General features: G+C 33.9%; 2 protein-coding genes across 2 annotated transcripts in view; both read left to right on the top strand.

The window, feature by feature from the left end:
* The window catches only part of LOC101886704 (zinc finger protein), an 846922-nt gene that overhangs the window by 1091 nt on the left and 829217 nt on the right, over positions 1–16614 (top strand). The window lies entirely within an intron of this gene.
* On the top strand, positions 8847–16118 carry LOC137491200 (uncharacterized). Its single transcript, XM_087248760.2, has 3 exons — positions 8847–8907; positions 9549–9698; positions 13520–16118. Exons 2-3 carry the CDS (start codon positions 9614–9616, stop codon positions 14815–14817), a joined length of 1383 nt encoding a protein of 460 aa, XP_087104886.1. The 5' UTR covers positions 8847–8907; positions 9549–9613; the 3' UTR covers positions 14818–16118.

The raw sequence follows: 16614 nt of genomic DNA on the forward strand, positions 1-16614 counted from the left end.
CGGACTCAGGCCAGATGCGGCGGCCGTAAGCAAGCCGACGCTGCGCATCCGCGCCGGAATCGGCGCGAGGGTAATGTGCGCTGCGGCCCGGAGCTGGCGCGACTCCGTATTTAAACACCTTATAAAACCTTTTGGTATTACATTGGTACTTGATATATGGTATTACAACCATTTGAATTTATATAACAGCAAACACAGGCTATAATGTAAACACAAAGTGTAAGCACTGCGTTTAACCTTTGAATAAAGTGCAAACTGCATACATATTCTGTAACGAAAATAATCAGACAAATGACAAAATAAATAAATGTTAAACGTTTATTGATTGCATGAAAAAAATAGTACTAAAATTTTATAAATAATTTTGTAGTGCACAAGAATATCAATATAAAAACAACAATAAAACAACACAATAAAGACACACAGAAAGATTTAAACAAAAACTCTAAAAACTACACACAAACACAGTTGTTTTTTAAAACAACCCTGTTTTCCCAATAGACTTGAATTAAAAATTTGTAAAAAAACAGCTAAATTTTATATAAACCTAAATATAGAAACCAATTTAAGATATAGCAAGAAACATCTTAAAAATACCAATGACAATCCGTAAAATATCCAAGTCAAACTTGTAAAAAGTACTGCAGAATTCTGAAGAAACATCTTGAAACATTTTTTAATAAAACATTAAAATAATAATAAACAAACAAATACATATATATATATATATATATATATATATATATATATATATATATATATATTGCAGAAGTATAAAGTCAAACTTTTTTTTTTAAATAAACTTGAACAAAATCAATTGCACAAACAGCAAGACATGAGTGAGATGATTATGCATTTCATATATATACACGTCTTGTGCAATTTTTTATTTATAATTTTATTTGTATTACGTTTATTAAAAATGTATCAAGATGTTTCTTTAGAACACACACACACACACACATATATATACATATACATATATATATATATAAATGCAAATGAAAGAAACAAATTGTTCAAGTATCAGGGAACATCCTAATACACTTAAAATGTTGTTTAAAAAATAAAACAAAATAGTGATGTAGACATTTGACACATTAGCTTTCTCTTCTTTCTTCCTCCATCCCTGTCAGGGGCAAGTTGTAGCTACCTTGTAATGCATTTTTCCACTTCTTTATCAGTGGCGTGGTATGGACATTTGTCCTCACTCCATCTGTGATTAAAAGATAAACAGATAATTAGTAGTGAACAAGTACTAATGTAAAAAAAAGAAAAAATTAGGAAAAAAGTAGGCTACCTACGAAGCAAAAAAAAAAAACAATAAAAAAAACAAATAAACTTAAAACACTTTGAAATTAGCAAGAGCTTGAACTTACCAGTTTCTTCATTTGTTCAGGCTGCTCCTTTAGTTGATTTTCAAGCTTTTCCAAATCAAATTGGCCAAAGGGAGGTCAAATGTGTTTACATCTGGAATTTCATCACGTCTGTTTTGGTTTTGTGAGAATCAGGCCCAGCTGCTGCTTTATGACGTTGCATGATTTTAAAACTTCAGTCAGTCGTGCTAAAAAAGAAAAATAACAGATTAGTATAAATCAACCTGTAGCTTATTCTCATACAACTTCTGTAAATACAACAGTGGGTTAGACACTGCTGATATTCTCTAGTTGATCTTTACTTTCTAGCTGCATTAAACCTTAACAAATTTAGTGATGTCTTCAATTCTTACAAAGACATCACGAGATGCAATAAGTTCTGTCTTGATCTCAAACTGCACTAGAACAAAGACTGTAAATGTTCATAGGTGTACTGCAGGAGTGTCCAAACTTTTTGGGCCGAGGGCCAGATGCAAAAAAACAAACGTTGTCGCGGGCCAAATTTTACATACATCACACAGACACATGTATATGTATATATATATATTTTCCCCAATTTCTGTTTAACGGAGAGTTAAACATTTTTTCCACACATTTCTAAACATATTAGTTTTAGTAACTCATCTCTAATAACTGATTTATTTTATCTTTGCCATGATGACAGTAAATAATATTTGACTAGATATTTTTCAAGACACTTCTATACAGCTTAAAGTGACATTTAAAGGCTTAACTAGGTTAATCAAGTTAACTAGTCAAGTTAAGGTAATTAGGCAAGTTATTTTATAACAATAGTTTGTTCTGAAGACTTAAGGGGCTAATAATTTTGACCTTAAAATGGTTCATGAAAAAATTTAAACCGCTTTTTATTCTAGCCGAAATAAAACATAAGTCTTTCTCCAAAAGAAAAAATATTATCAGACATACTGTAAAAATGTTCTTGCTCTGTTAAACATCATTTGGGAAATATTTAAAAAAGAAGAAATAAATAAATGAGGGGCTAATAATTCAGACTTCAACTGTGTGAAGATAGATAGACAGACAGACAGACAGACAGATAGATAGATAGATCATAACAAGAACTGCTGCTTAATTGAATGCATGTAATAGCGACACCCGGTGGTTATTTATTGAATTACGTTCATTTTTGTATAGCGGGCCAGATTCTATTGATATTTATAAAAAGCCTCGCGGGCCGCAGATGGCCCGCGGGCCGTAGTTTGGACACGGCTGGTGTACTGGAATGTACAGTATCTGTGCATCTTGATGGTGGTCTTAAGATTTCTGCCATAGTCATTGATGGTGATGGTACTTGTGGTGCTGCATTGATTTCTGAAATCTTCATACCTGCCTTTTATCCAGCCTCTTTGTTCCAAGTAATTTTTCTTCATCACGGTATAGATGTGTCTATACTGTCCCTTAATCAGATACATTTACAAAACAAAACATCACTTTAGTATAGTGCCAGGGCAAAACTCACAGGTTGTAATAGATCAATGACATAATGTTGACAGTATGTGTTTAAAATAATTGCAAACAAACCTGTTCTGTCTTTAGATGTATGACAGGCGATCATCATCCTCATCTGTCTACCAGTCAGAAATCACAGTTGCGTGTGGATGTTTGAGTCGAGCTTCCTCATATGCATCTATAATAAAACATCACATTGTTGTTAACCTCCCGTAAAGAAAAGTTCAAATCCTGAAATACTATCAAAGTTAATTAATGCATATAATACCTATAGTGTAAATAATCAGTACACAGAAGGTTGCACAAGATTTATTCGGAGATTCATGCAGAGTGACAGCCTTATGAATCTGAGACATAGATTTGTAAGATGGTCAAGCACATGCAATATTCTGTACCCATGAAGATTAACCTACCATTGTGAAAAATGTTTGATGATGATAGCCAATAACAATAAACCATTTCAGCTGTTTGTGAAGCAATTAGTAATGTAATGTCTGAAAAGCTCAATCTATGTTGAAAATGTATCAGCAGTTTACAGCTTATAATGGAATTTTAGCACACAACTATACCATGCCTATTCACGTTCAAAAGAGTGTGCCATTGACTTCTTTGGTCGTGATGTGCTGCAAAATGATCTCACTAACCTTTGTTAAACAAGAACAATAAGACTTAACCAACAAATATTGTTACCCATTCATTTAAATCAGAATTTATCACTGTCAATAACATAAAAAAACAAAAAAACATCAAAATCTGCTTTAAGACGTTTAGTTTTACATTAACTGACCATTACAGCTTGAACAACAGATATAATTGATTCACATAGGCTAACACATATGAATTAAAGTGCATAGTAATATATTTCTCTTGGATAATTTAAAGAGAATAGTAAACAGTCGAGTTTTGATCATTTTCGTGACTAACTGCATAAACAAGATAAACAATAATATTTTATTAATCCAAAACGATTAGTTTTTATTTACACATAATCACAGAATTAATACTGTTGGATAAGTATACGCCTGTACAATGATTTTTTTCAACATCCACGGTACTTTATAATGTTAAATCAGGAAAAAAACACGTTTTGCCAAGTTAGTTAATGGATTCGTCTACAGAAACTTTCTTTAACGCAAAGTTAGCATACACACAAATTCGTTTCATGTTTCTTTAAAATAATTAAAAGTTTTCAGTTACTACACACGTTACAATCTAACATTGTGTTAGGGACAGGAACTTTCAGACATGTTTGTAACTGTTAGCGTTAGCATACATTAGCTCCAGTCGTGTTTCTTAAAGCAAGTTACATTTCAAACTGTTTAAATTACTAAACGCTGTTACAATCAAACACCGTGGAAATGTTTTAAGCTCTAAATTCGCTAATTATACAGTACACAAGCAGTAAAAAGCTTACCTTTCTGACCCGAATCCACGTGAAACCTTTGAAAAACCAAACTTTTTCTTCTTGTGATCTTCGTGCCATGGTGGTTGACAACAAGCTTTTTGGAGCATTACCGCCACCGTCTGGATTGGAGTTTGGATCAGGAGTTTAGTAACGCATGTGTTTATTGTGAAACCAACTTTTGCTTTAAAAAAAAAAAAAAAACAGTCAGCACAGGAGCGTGCTATCTCAAAAATAAGCGAATTTTACATAGTTTTTCTCTAGATGACATGTATAATCTATTTATAAATAATATTGTTTTGTTTGCGTCTAAACATAGCGACCATCCACACTAAATATTCTTTTTTTTTTTTTTTTTTTTTGCTATCGTACCATTAATATTTTCTCAAATTAGCATTAAACGTGGAGCTAACAGATTACTAGATAAAATAAGAACTTAATCGGTTGCCATCAGCCGAGTCCTTGCCAGAGGCGGCCAGGAATCTACAGACAGACGCGGGCCGGATATGGTTAATCGGAATCGGGCCAGTGCTTTACAGCCGCATCACAACCGCATGTGCGCGAGCGAGCTGCGGGCCGCACTCGGCCCGGATAACACTCGCCGATGCCGAGTCGGAGCCGGAGGCGCCGGAGGGCAGCCGAGCTCGGGCCGATTACTGCCTGCTATCTGGGTTGCCTTCAGGTCGGTTGGTAAGAGCATTTTGTTGAAACGGTTGTATTTCTTTATCCATAGCTTTAACTCATTCACTTGCATTCAACTGATGTTGCCACCTCTTTGTATGTTTGAATAGGGAAACATTAAATTCTCCAAAACTGCCTGCCAGGTTCCAACCTATATATGTAATAGGTTGAAACTTAACTAGGTTAACTTAGGTTGAAACTGGGCTACAGTCCATTTGTCAGGATAAAAACAATATTCATAACCAAATAAACAAACAAACAAAAAAGTAAATAAAAAGTTGTAATGAAGCTTTTAAAAATGACTGAAGAACTTTAATTCAACGTTGAACAGTGCATCCACGCATGTTTAGATTTTACATTTTATAATGTTAGCATTCAGATATTATTTAAGAGTAAATTCAGAATGTGCAACTCACCTTTCCAGTCTTCAATGAATATGTGGGATGAGAAATGGCCTCAGTGGGCTTTTCTTTGTAGGTTGTTGTTGGTAATAATCCCAATGTAGGAATCAACAATCGTAGTTTGTCATACAAAGTTGTTCTCTTTACTTAGCAAAATAAGCCAATGACGTTTCTGTTAGGAACCCAGAATATATAGATACAACCCTGCTTAGCTACAGGATCTGGAATGTGATTGGATAAGACTCAATTGGCCCCCATTAATGCTGGTATAAAGATGCAAATAAGCAGTGGAGAGCAGTGAAGACTCAAGACACATACCGTGGGGGATGGAAAGTTCAGCAGCTTTACAAACCAGTTTTACAGAGAATTAATGATGTATTGGGAAAATAAGTTGACTTTAGCCATCTTCATTTGATTTGTTGCTTTTGTTTTATAGGACTAATGATGGAAGCTTATTTTTTAGTTTGGCTGCTGCATGTTGTTGATAATATTGACACACTTATGTTGAGGTATTTTGATTTGAAAGACATTTCAATTAATTTTTTCCCAAGCCTGGTTATAAAGTAATGCAAGAGTCGTGTGTTGTTTTTGTAGAAGCTTCTCAGTTGCTTGGCTGAATTCTTTGTGTAAAGGTGCAAATGAGCATTGAAGACTCAAGCCACACCGATGTCTCAATACACACAACTACATTCACTTATATAATAGTTATGTAAGTCTTATACTATTATACAGTGATATATTATCATTTGTTGAGAGAAACAATTTTTGAACTTCACATTGAGGTTTTATTTGTCAAGTTTAGTCAATACATTGACATGAGTTAACTATTAGCAATTTTTTTGTCATTTATTTATCACTGAACTTGTTCTTTATGTGAGTTTAGAGTCTTTTATTTCTCTTAAAGCACATGCCGCTCATAACCGGCTTCTGTAAGAGTCAACACACTCTTAGCAGGTCAATTATTTCTTTACAAAAGTGTCTATAGATTTTAACGATTAAAATGTAACTTGTTTCTGTGCCCATTTTGTTTTCTTTCCTTCGTTTTTTTAGTTGAACAGAACATGTGTGAGCAGCTCAGCTTTCTCGAAAGCCTCTTATTCACCTGGTATGTAACAAAGATGTTTTTCTCTCTGATTATCACTTGTGTTTGGGCATACAAATATGCATAGACATTCACAAGAGAATATAAAAGATACTCTGTGACAAAACCTTTTCCGTTTAACACAGTAAAGCTATCACATACTGTCCATTTTTGCTACTTTTGTCCTTTGTAGATAATTGTTTGTACATTAATCACAAATGGATGAGACACACTGTAACTTCAAACTCATTTGTGTTAATTCCAGGTGCTGTGAAATGTTATGTTGTAACGTCATTATGTGACCATAGCAGGACCAAAACAGAACGTCCTCCTAAAGTCCTATTCGAAACGTTATTATATGTGTTACGATCCTTGATGGCAATTTGTCTAGGGTATTAAAAGGAGTAACATAAAGATGACCAAAGTATAAACTGATGTTGAAAAATGGCAAAAGAAAACACCAAACAACAAATTAGCACCACAAAAGATTTATTGCTCCTACATTATTTACAATATTTACAAACCATAAGATAAATTTGAAAAGAACCAAGACAAATAGGAGAGGGAACTGAAGTTTGCGCATGGAAATCAAAGAAATAAATATAACAAAAACATTCCCTTAATCTCCTCCCCAATCCACTAAATAAGAAAATAATAATATGAAAAGAAAAGTCTTCAGCGCAAAGCGCCCTGAACTTACTCTAACTAATAAATAAAAATACAAAATTAGCGCACTTCGCTAACTAGTGTGTCTATACATCAATAATCCTGCGCGCAAATATGTATGTCACGTGACTTACTATGTTGTTCCAGATCTCCCTTGTCAAGTCACCGAAGGTTTTGAATGGAGCATTAGCGGGCTATAGATGTACTAAAGGAGGACCATGTGGAAATGTTCTGTAAATGTTAGAAAGGTTCTCTTTGTAACGTTATTAAATGACCATAGAATGGCCAAAACAGAACGTCCTCCTTAAGTCATACTGGTAACGTTATTTTAAGACTAAAAGAGAACGTTTTAAGAACATCCCTAATGTTCTGTAAAGGTTCTGGATTTTTATTACCTTTAAGGAACTTTCAGGGAACGTTGTGCAAGGTCGCTCGAACGTCACCTCCTACCTGGGAATATCATCATGAGTATCAGTGCTATCAGTTTTTGTATTTCTATTTGTTGTGATGGCCTGTTGTTATTGCAATAAAAATAAGTAAATAAAAAAAGCAGTGCAATGTGGCTGTATATCAGCAGTGGTGGAATGCGTGTGTCATAGTGTGCACTAGGCACTCGAGAGCGATTGTCCCTCTACCTGTTGTTTTAATCCCCTGAGAACTTTGGTCATCTTCAGAATGCAAATGAAGACACTTTAGATGAAATCAGAGAGCTCCTTCATCTGTCATACACAGCAAGAGTCCCGAGATGCTCAAAGTCCAGAAAAGGAACCAAAAACATTTAGTGGTTCAATTGTAATCGAGTTCCAAGAACACTTTGAGTGCCAGAAAATGTTGAAAAAAGCAGCCATGTCCCAAAATAGGAGCTGTTGAACCATATAGTGGCTGCCTTTTGACCCTGTAGCCTATTTTCTTCATTTCCATTCAGCAGAAGAAACTCACACAGGTTTGGAACAAGTAGAGGATGAGTAAATGTCAGAATTTTTATTTTTATGTGAACTACCCCTTTAATGCTTCTGCAAATTAATTTTTTTTTACTGAAGAAACTGCTAAAGAATGGCAGGAAACGTGGAACAGATTATAAGAGACGACAATTTATATGAAACAACAAGAAACCCTATATAGGCCTATAAAGTTGTAGAAATAGAAGAGGACATAATTATGAGAATGAGATTTGGACTCAGATATTAATAGGAAGTAATGTGTTGTAGACATGCAAGTCATCATGAACTGGATTAAAAAAAAGTTTCTCAAAATTGTCTTAATGTTTAGATTAAAATTTTTTGATCAACTTTAAAATACTGAAGTGTGTGTTTGTGTGTGTGAGAGAGAGAAATCTAATCTGTTTTTTAAATATTTTTTATTAATCTTTTTATTTTTATTAAACTATTTTTAATTGTATTAATTTTTATTAATTTTTATTTTATTTATTTCTGTGTTTTCTCTGTATTATATTTTATATCCATATTTGTTTGCACTACTGCCCTTTTTGCACTGTCTTGTTTGTACACAGCGATGCTGCACTGCTTTGGCAATACAAATGTACAGTTATTTGTCATGCCAAAAAAGCACCTAAAATGTGAAATGTGTGTGTGTGTGTGTGAGAGAGAGAGAGAGAGAGAGAGAGAGAGAGAGAGAGAGAGAGAGAGAGAGAGAGAGAGAGCGCAGAAATAGTATAAAGTAAAAAAAAAAAAACATGGGAGAAATGTATCAATAAGTCGTGACTGGGACAGTAAGGGGCAAAAAAGCTAAACAAAAAAGACTTTTATTTTGGCGTGACGTGTGACGTCATCAGGCGGCGCCGCTTCAGCGCTGGGATTCAACTGGAGAAAGGTTTGTGTTTTTAAACGTTTACGGATATAACCCGATTTAATTAAAGTTTCCGTTTTTTTTATCCAATGCTAAATTATGTACCTGCTGTTGACAATAATATTCAAACCCTTTATACAACGTAGTACTATTTTATTCTCAGTAGCCGAGGGCTATTGTTTGAAACAGAAAAGGGTGTAATAAATGTTTTAAAGCAGGGTTTCCCAAACTTTTCTGATAAGAGGTAAAGTTGGTTTTATATTCACACATTCGTTCATTTAGCAGTCTATATATTGTTTACCATGTTACTTTGAACATTTGATCGGAATTAGCATGCAAGTATGACTTGAAAACAACATTAACATTTGTTTATTTGACTGAACAATGTTGTACTTTGATAGTCATTTGCTTCTAATATGATTTCGCTATTTAGAGCTTGCAAATAATACTTTAATGAAATTATATCATTAAGGGGAAAGTCCGAATGTGCGAATATAAAACCGATTTTACCTCTATTTTTAAAGAAATGTTTTACCTGATTTCTTTTTGATAATTAAAAGAAAGTCAAGTTAAAAGCAAGTGTTAAAGAGAAGTTATTTTGTTTCTGTTCATTGATTTATTTATTTTAAACAGGACATTTTTATTGTTTTGTTCATTTTAAACAGGACAAAGTGTCAAAACGCAGAGAAAAACTCCTGCTGAAGCGACTGATCTCCACACTGTTATAAAGATGGCGTTTATTAAAGAGGAGAGTGAAGATGTGAAGATTAAAGAAACATTCACAGTCAAACAAGAAGATCTGCTGGAACAAACAGGTTGGTTTTCATTCTCAAAGACCAACCCAGTCATTTGATCCTCATTCAGATATATTTTAATAATAAGAATACTGAATTAAATCCATCTTGCAGCCCTGAGTGTGCTGCCTAATTATCCTAAATGCACATAAGCACTCATTAAAAGACAGAATCAGTTTCTTTCGTTACTTGTTCCCAGTCTTTTGTCTTTCTTTTATGTGTTATTAGTCTCTCATTTTCTTTACCTTCTTAACGTTATTGCTTTTCTTGTTCTTTTGCTGTTTGTAAAGCATCCTTGGTGCTTTATAAAATAAATAAAAACAATAAATTAATAAAAGGTTTAACTAAGCTGATGATATTTGACCTACAGTATTCTCATAACAGACTTAACATTTTAGGCCTTAAAGTCTTAAATTTACTGAAATATTGTATTGGGTCTTTTTTTTTTTTTCTTTTTTTTCCTTTGTTTATGTTTTTCTACCCAATCTGGCCAAAACCAATTCAATCACCAACAATTCAACTTAATAAAACTTTCAACTTTTTATTCAAAAAGGTCTTTTTAACTTTATTTATCATAATGGTTTAATTATTTTCCTCACAATAACATTTGTTTAAACGTGCTCCATGTATTTACTGCTGTGGATATCAACCTGGACAGATTGTTGTGCATAGATTTAGTTTGTTATAGTTTTTAAAACTTTAAAAACATTTGTTCATTTTTTTAGTTTTAATAATAAATTTTATTTTGATGGGGCAAATAAAAATCTTTTCCATCTGGGCCATTTGAAAAGTTCTTTAGCCTTTAGTCCTTTATGAGTCTAAAATTTCATTCATAATGGTCTTAAAAATATCATAAAGTCTTAAATTTAAATTTGTAAAACCTGCAGAAACTCTGGTTTACAGTATGTCAAAAAATGTGGATGCCCCCAATATTGAGCATGCTGAAAGGACACAAAAATAATTAATTGTTAGAAAATATTTTACAGTCGCAGAATATAGACCATATTCTTCATGCACCAACAGGCGGCACCATTGGAATCGTTGAGACTTTTTTTTAAAGAATTAATTTTTAGATCCTAATTATCAGTGTTATGCTGCTGAGGCATGGGGCAATAACTATATTCAAGGTTTACCGCAGTTTGGAAAAGTCAAAGTTTTAAAATCGCCATCATTTCCTGCTGGACCGTTCCTACAGTATATGTAAGATTTTTTTAATGTTTTGTTTTTTAGGACAACACTATCTCCTGCAGTAAAGACCAAAGAGGCTGTTTTAAATCGTAAAGAAATCTGTGATTCATTTCAATTATTGAGCCTGACATGTTTACTGCTCAAAAATATTTTAAAAGTGTCTCAGAAGAAAATATATTCAAGGTTATCATACTGTCAGAATCTTATACTAGCCCATGCCTAATGCTGCTTGATGTTGCAAAGTCATAAGGGTTCTTTCTGACTATTTTTGTGTATGTAAATACCTAATTAAGTTAAAAGATTTAACATAAAATAGTTCTTATATTTTTTATATAGTCTATTTATATAAACTAATATTTTGTATAACACATTTTCATTATTTAACAGATTTAATAATTCTATTAATCCAATTTTTTCTATTTCATCAGCTTTGAAATAACCAGATTTCTGATACATATGTTTGTGAATTTAATTTTTTAAGTTTTCTTGAGTGCTATACCAGCATGCAGAGAGTATTGTGTGTGTGTGTGTGTGTTTAATTCAATCCAAGGATCTAGTTTATGATCGGATCGAGTTTATATGTCTGTGCATGTGTATGTGGGTGTATGCATGCAGTAGGTTTATATATGTGCAAGTGTCATACTTGTTTTGAACATATTATATGTTTATATGTGTATATTCATGTGTAGACATGCAAAACCCTACACTGCGCCTTATAGCCATGTGTTTGGTGTCGGAAAGGTGGATGGTGAGGCGACAGGTTGACTTAAACTTTTATGAACCAATTTGATGTGTTTACGATGCTAGTCGGTATCGCTCTCCCTCAGTTTGCAGAACGCCGAAACAAAAAGTTTATCGGAACTTAAAAAGCCGAACAATGTCCACATCAACTACTTTGTCTGCATTCTTACTTGTGGAAGCTTGTTCCTCTATATCTGTATTCAGGTCGCTCATTTTCTAGCTTTCTGTGACAGAGCAGCTTAATCAACTTCTGAGCACTCTCATCACGCAAGTGACATCACACTGATTCTGAGCACGTAAAGTCATTTAGTGACAAATGATACAAGATAGAAAATCTTAATATATAAATATATATATATATATATATATATAGATAGGATAAAACATATGTAAAACATATACACAAATGTATCGAAATATTGGAAATGGGTTTAAAAATCATATCACCGTTATTGAAAAAAAATCTATCGTGATATATTGATATTATATTATTGTCCAGCCCTATGTTAGATATAGAGAACAAGATGAATTAAATATCACTTTTAGCAAATATAGTGAGATTAGATCCAGCATAACTCGTGACATCAAAAAGGAAAAAAAAAACATTGATAAATTAACCCACTTCTCATTTACTAGTCTGTTATGAGCCATATCATACCTCTTGAGCCTCCTATCTCCTCCTGATTTGCAGTTTCTGTTTGTTTTTTGAAAATGTAATTGTCTTTTAACTAAGGTGTAATGTTGTCCAGATACTGGAATTTCTGACTTCATTACTTTGCTATATATTGATGTTCAATAGGCTACTATTTTTGATATAGTAACAATTGTTTCAAAAATGGTACAATTTTTTTTTTCTTAAGTAGAAAATTATTTCTTACGTTTTTTTTTTAGTTTTCCTCAAAATAGGTTGATGTGGGCATTGTAGCACTTTAAATGCATGTAATGCCTGTTTCATTTACACTTGAGCAGAAATTCCATATATGCCTCACAAAAGTAGCAGAACATTCCAGGAAATCCCTAATATGGATGAAGGCATCCAGCTATTGCTGTTGAATGAAAATAAGATCTGAGTAAATATTAAAAGGCTTCAACTGATCATTTACACGACTGCGCCCATAAATGGTTTATATGTGTACTTCCAGCCATCTTAGGTATATTTATAAGAAAGTCGATTTATAATTTAATGCTAACTGACGTAGCATGTTACAGTAGAATATAGCTATAAAATAATATGCTAGATTATGTAAAAATAAAATGTTTCCAAATATCAATCCGTTTGCTAAAACACAGAAAGTTTTGACCAAATTGATCCACAAAATCAACCCCGAATGGATGAAAATGACCCAACAGCACACAAGGGGAAAGGTGCATATTTCAGCCTTTATGCAGATGCTGAACAGGCATGTCTCATGTTTGTGAGACAAATGTTCAGCTGTTTGTTCAACTGTTACCTCAGAACTTTTTTTTCCCGATGCGTTTACCAGTCAGGCACAGAATGAACAAGTATTCCCTGTCTGCTTTACAAATTTTAGAAAAACGTTTTGTTGTAATTCTGAATATATACGAATAAAAATAGGCTTTTTACAGCTTTCAAATCTGTGTCTTATCAATATGACCAAAATGACTTTTATGAGAAACTCTGTAAACTGGACTGACACAGTTTCAATTTACTAGAACCTCTAAGTTAAGTGGCTTCAGCACAATTTACATTGTAAAAGCACTAGATGAAGATGAATTGAATCTGCTTAAATGTGCACACGTTAATGGACTGAACAAAATATGATCTGATTTATTTTACATTTAATGTGCATCAAACTTACAGTGTGTAGCCAATGTTTCCAGTGTCTTTTCACCTTTACGCTTTTGATGAGAGTTTTAAGACTTAATGAAAACTAATGTTTTATTTATTTCAGACCTAATTGAAGAGAATGAGAGGAAAGAGGAGGAACATCATGTCAAAATTGAGGAAAAAACTCATTTACAGACTGATGGTATTTTGAAAAGGAGAGACAAGAATCGTCTCACCTGCACTCAGTGTGGAAGGAATTTTGGAAGAAAAGGCGATCTTAAGATTCACATGAGGATCCACACTGGAGAGAAACCGTTCACATGCACTCAGTGTGGGAAGAGTTTCAGCAAATCATCATCCCTTAATCAACACATGAGGATCCACACTGGAGAGAAACCATTCACATGCACTCAGTGTGGGAGGAGTTTCAGCCAATCATCATACCTTAATAAACACATGATGATCCACACTGGAGAGAAACCATTCACTTGCACTCAGTGTGGGAAAAGTTTTAGGCAATCATCATCCCTTAATTACCACATGATGATCCACGCTGGAGAGAAACCATTCACATGCTCCAAGTGTGTGAAGAGTTTCAGTTGCTCATCTCACCTTAATAAACACATGATGATCCACACTGGAGAGAAACCATTCTCATGCACTCAGTGTGGGAAGAGTTTCAGACACTCATTATTTCTTAAACAACACATGATGATCCACACTGGAGAGAAACCATTCACATGCACTCAGTGTGGGAAGAGTTTCAGCCAATCATCATCCCTTAATCACCACATGAGGATCCACACTGGAGAGAAACCATTCACATGCACTCAGTGTGGGAAGAGTTTCATACAATCATCACAACTTAACCGACACATCATGATCCACACTGGAGAGAAATCATTCACATGCACTCAGTGTGGAAAGAGTTTCAGCCAATCATCATCCCTTAATGAACACATGACTATCCACTCTGGAGAGAAACCTTTCACATGCACTCAGTGTAGGAAGAGTTTCAGTTGCTCATCTCACCTTAATCACCACATGAGGATCCACACTGGAGAGAAACTATTCTCATGCACTCAGTGTGGGAAGAGTTTCAGACGCTCATCATCTCTTAAAGAACACATGATGATCCACACTGGAGAGAAACCATTCACATGCACTCAGTGTGGAAATCGCTTCAGCCGATCATCAAACCTTAATCAACACATGAGGATCCACACTGGAGAGAAACCATTTACTTGCACTCAGTGTGGGAAGAGTTTCAGCCAATCATCATCCCTTAATCAACACACGAGGACCCACACTGGAGAGAAACCATTTACATGCACTCAGTGTGGGAAGAGTTTCATACAATCATCACAACTTAACCGACACATGAGGATCCACACTGGAGAGAAACCATTTACTTGCACCTAAGCCACGGTTACACTGGACCTTTCTCCCCATAGACTTCCATTCATATGCACGCAAATGCGTCAGACTGTAAACGAAAGTTTGTGGGTCAAGTTTTGCAGTTCACTGCGTTACAGAGTTCAAGCTTGGTAAACTCTGGCCTGCGAAATCGCATTACTTGACTGTGTGAGACCAATCGAAGATAAAAACATGACCTCTCACGACAATCGCTCACTTTTTTTAATGTCTAATCATCTTGTTTAATCCCGCCCCTTTTCGCAGTGCCATAAAACAAAATGTCGCATGCTCAAACTCTAGTGTTACTGCAGCTTCGATTTGGGATGAGTTTCAGCAGCTCATCAGAAATGAACCTGTTAAGCTTTTGGGATGTTTTGGGTATTTCCGCCTGAATTTGGCCTTCCGATTTAAAAAGCTTTCCATAACCACATGCATAGGAATAAATACAAAAGTTTGGTATCATTTTAAAAGAAATCCTTTAAAATTTCATAAAATACTGTATTATATAAACTGAAGTTAAAAAATGTGGAACTCAGGCCTTGTGTGCTCCATCAAAATTCCATTTCTTTCCAGCAGGTGTCAGTAAACACAAGAAAAATACATTTCTCTCTATAATAATGCATTCAAGAGTTATTCTATTCCAACTGGAAGAAGGAAACATGCAAAAAAAAAAATAATAATAATTCCCCTACCTAAATTTAAAGTCTCACCACACCCACATACAGAACAATAAATGCAATATCTTAATGTCATTTTAAAGAAAACCCTTTGAAATTACAAAAACACTGCTGTTAAATGCTAACTATTAATATATATATATATATATATATATATATATATATATATATATATATATATATATATATATATATATATATATATGTTGTCTGTCCTATGTTGAACCACCTCAACACAAACAGCTTTTTTTTTCTTTTTTTTTTTTTAAAGCCAGCCTTAGTGCATAACTCAGGCCCTGTGTGCTCTATCAAACTGAGGACAGTTTTTGTTAGTTACCAGCATATGTCAGGACGCACGAGAAAAAATAATTTTGTCTTAATCATTTAGTATGGAAGAATCATTTTAGTTCAACCGAAGGGTGGGAAATGTTTCCTACCTGTCAAAAGTGAAAAACTAGATATTACAAGGGTTATTATCACAAAAATCATAATTTTACTTCTTCATAACCACATCAAAATCATAACAATATATCAAAAAAGCAAATAGCACAGTAAGACTTTTTTCCATTTTATTTTTCAATGTCCAAACGGCCTTCACACTTTAAATGTAAAATAAATAATGTATATATATGTGTGTGTGTGTGTGTGTGTAAAAATTTTTTTAGAAAAGTAATGTGCAAAGTCTAACAAAAGATTTTGAAAAATGACTAGTAAAAAAAAAAAGTCCTTTTGTAAATATGTTATCGTATTTTCTTGAATTTTGGAATTTCATGACCCAAATTTGTTGCATTTGGCACTTACAAGACATAGCAAGGGATTACTCATTCACACAAAAACAGAAAAAGCTGAAAATGGACTAATTTTGTTGCGAAGAACCTAAGGTAAAGGATGATGTAGCTTGTTTGGCTATCTGGAGCAGCGCACGGAGCAAATAGACAATAATTGCCCTTGTATGTTTATAAAATAGGAGTTCATACCTTATGATTTATTCAAAGACAGTTGGACAAGTGACTGTAAATTGTTGTGGAAAAAATATTCTGGTCTGCTAAATATTCAACGCGTAGCTGTGCATTTATACTTCTGCGCGCTGTCTCTGTTGGTCTGCATTAACACATCCGAAACGCTA

Source organism: Danio rerio, chromosome 4 (genome assembly GCF_052040795.2).
Source record: "Danio rerio strain M-AB ecotype USA chromosome 4, GRCz13ab, whole genome shotgun sequence".
Classification (NCBI taxonomy): domain Eukaryota; kingdom Metazoa; phylum Chordata; class Actinopteri; order Cypriniformes; family Danionidae; genus Danio; species Danio rerio.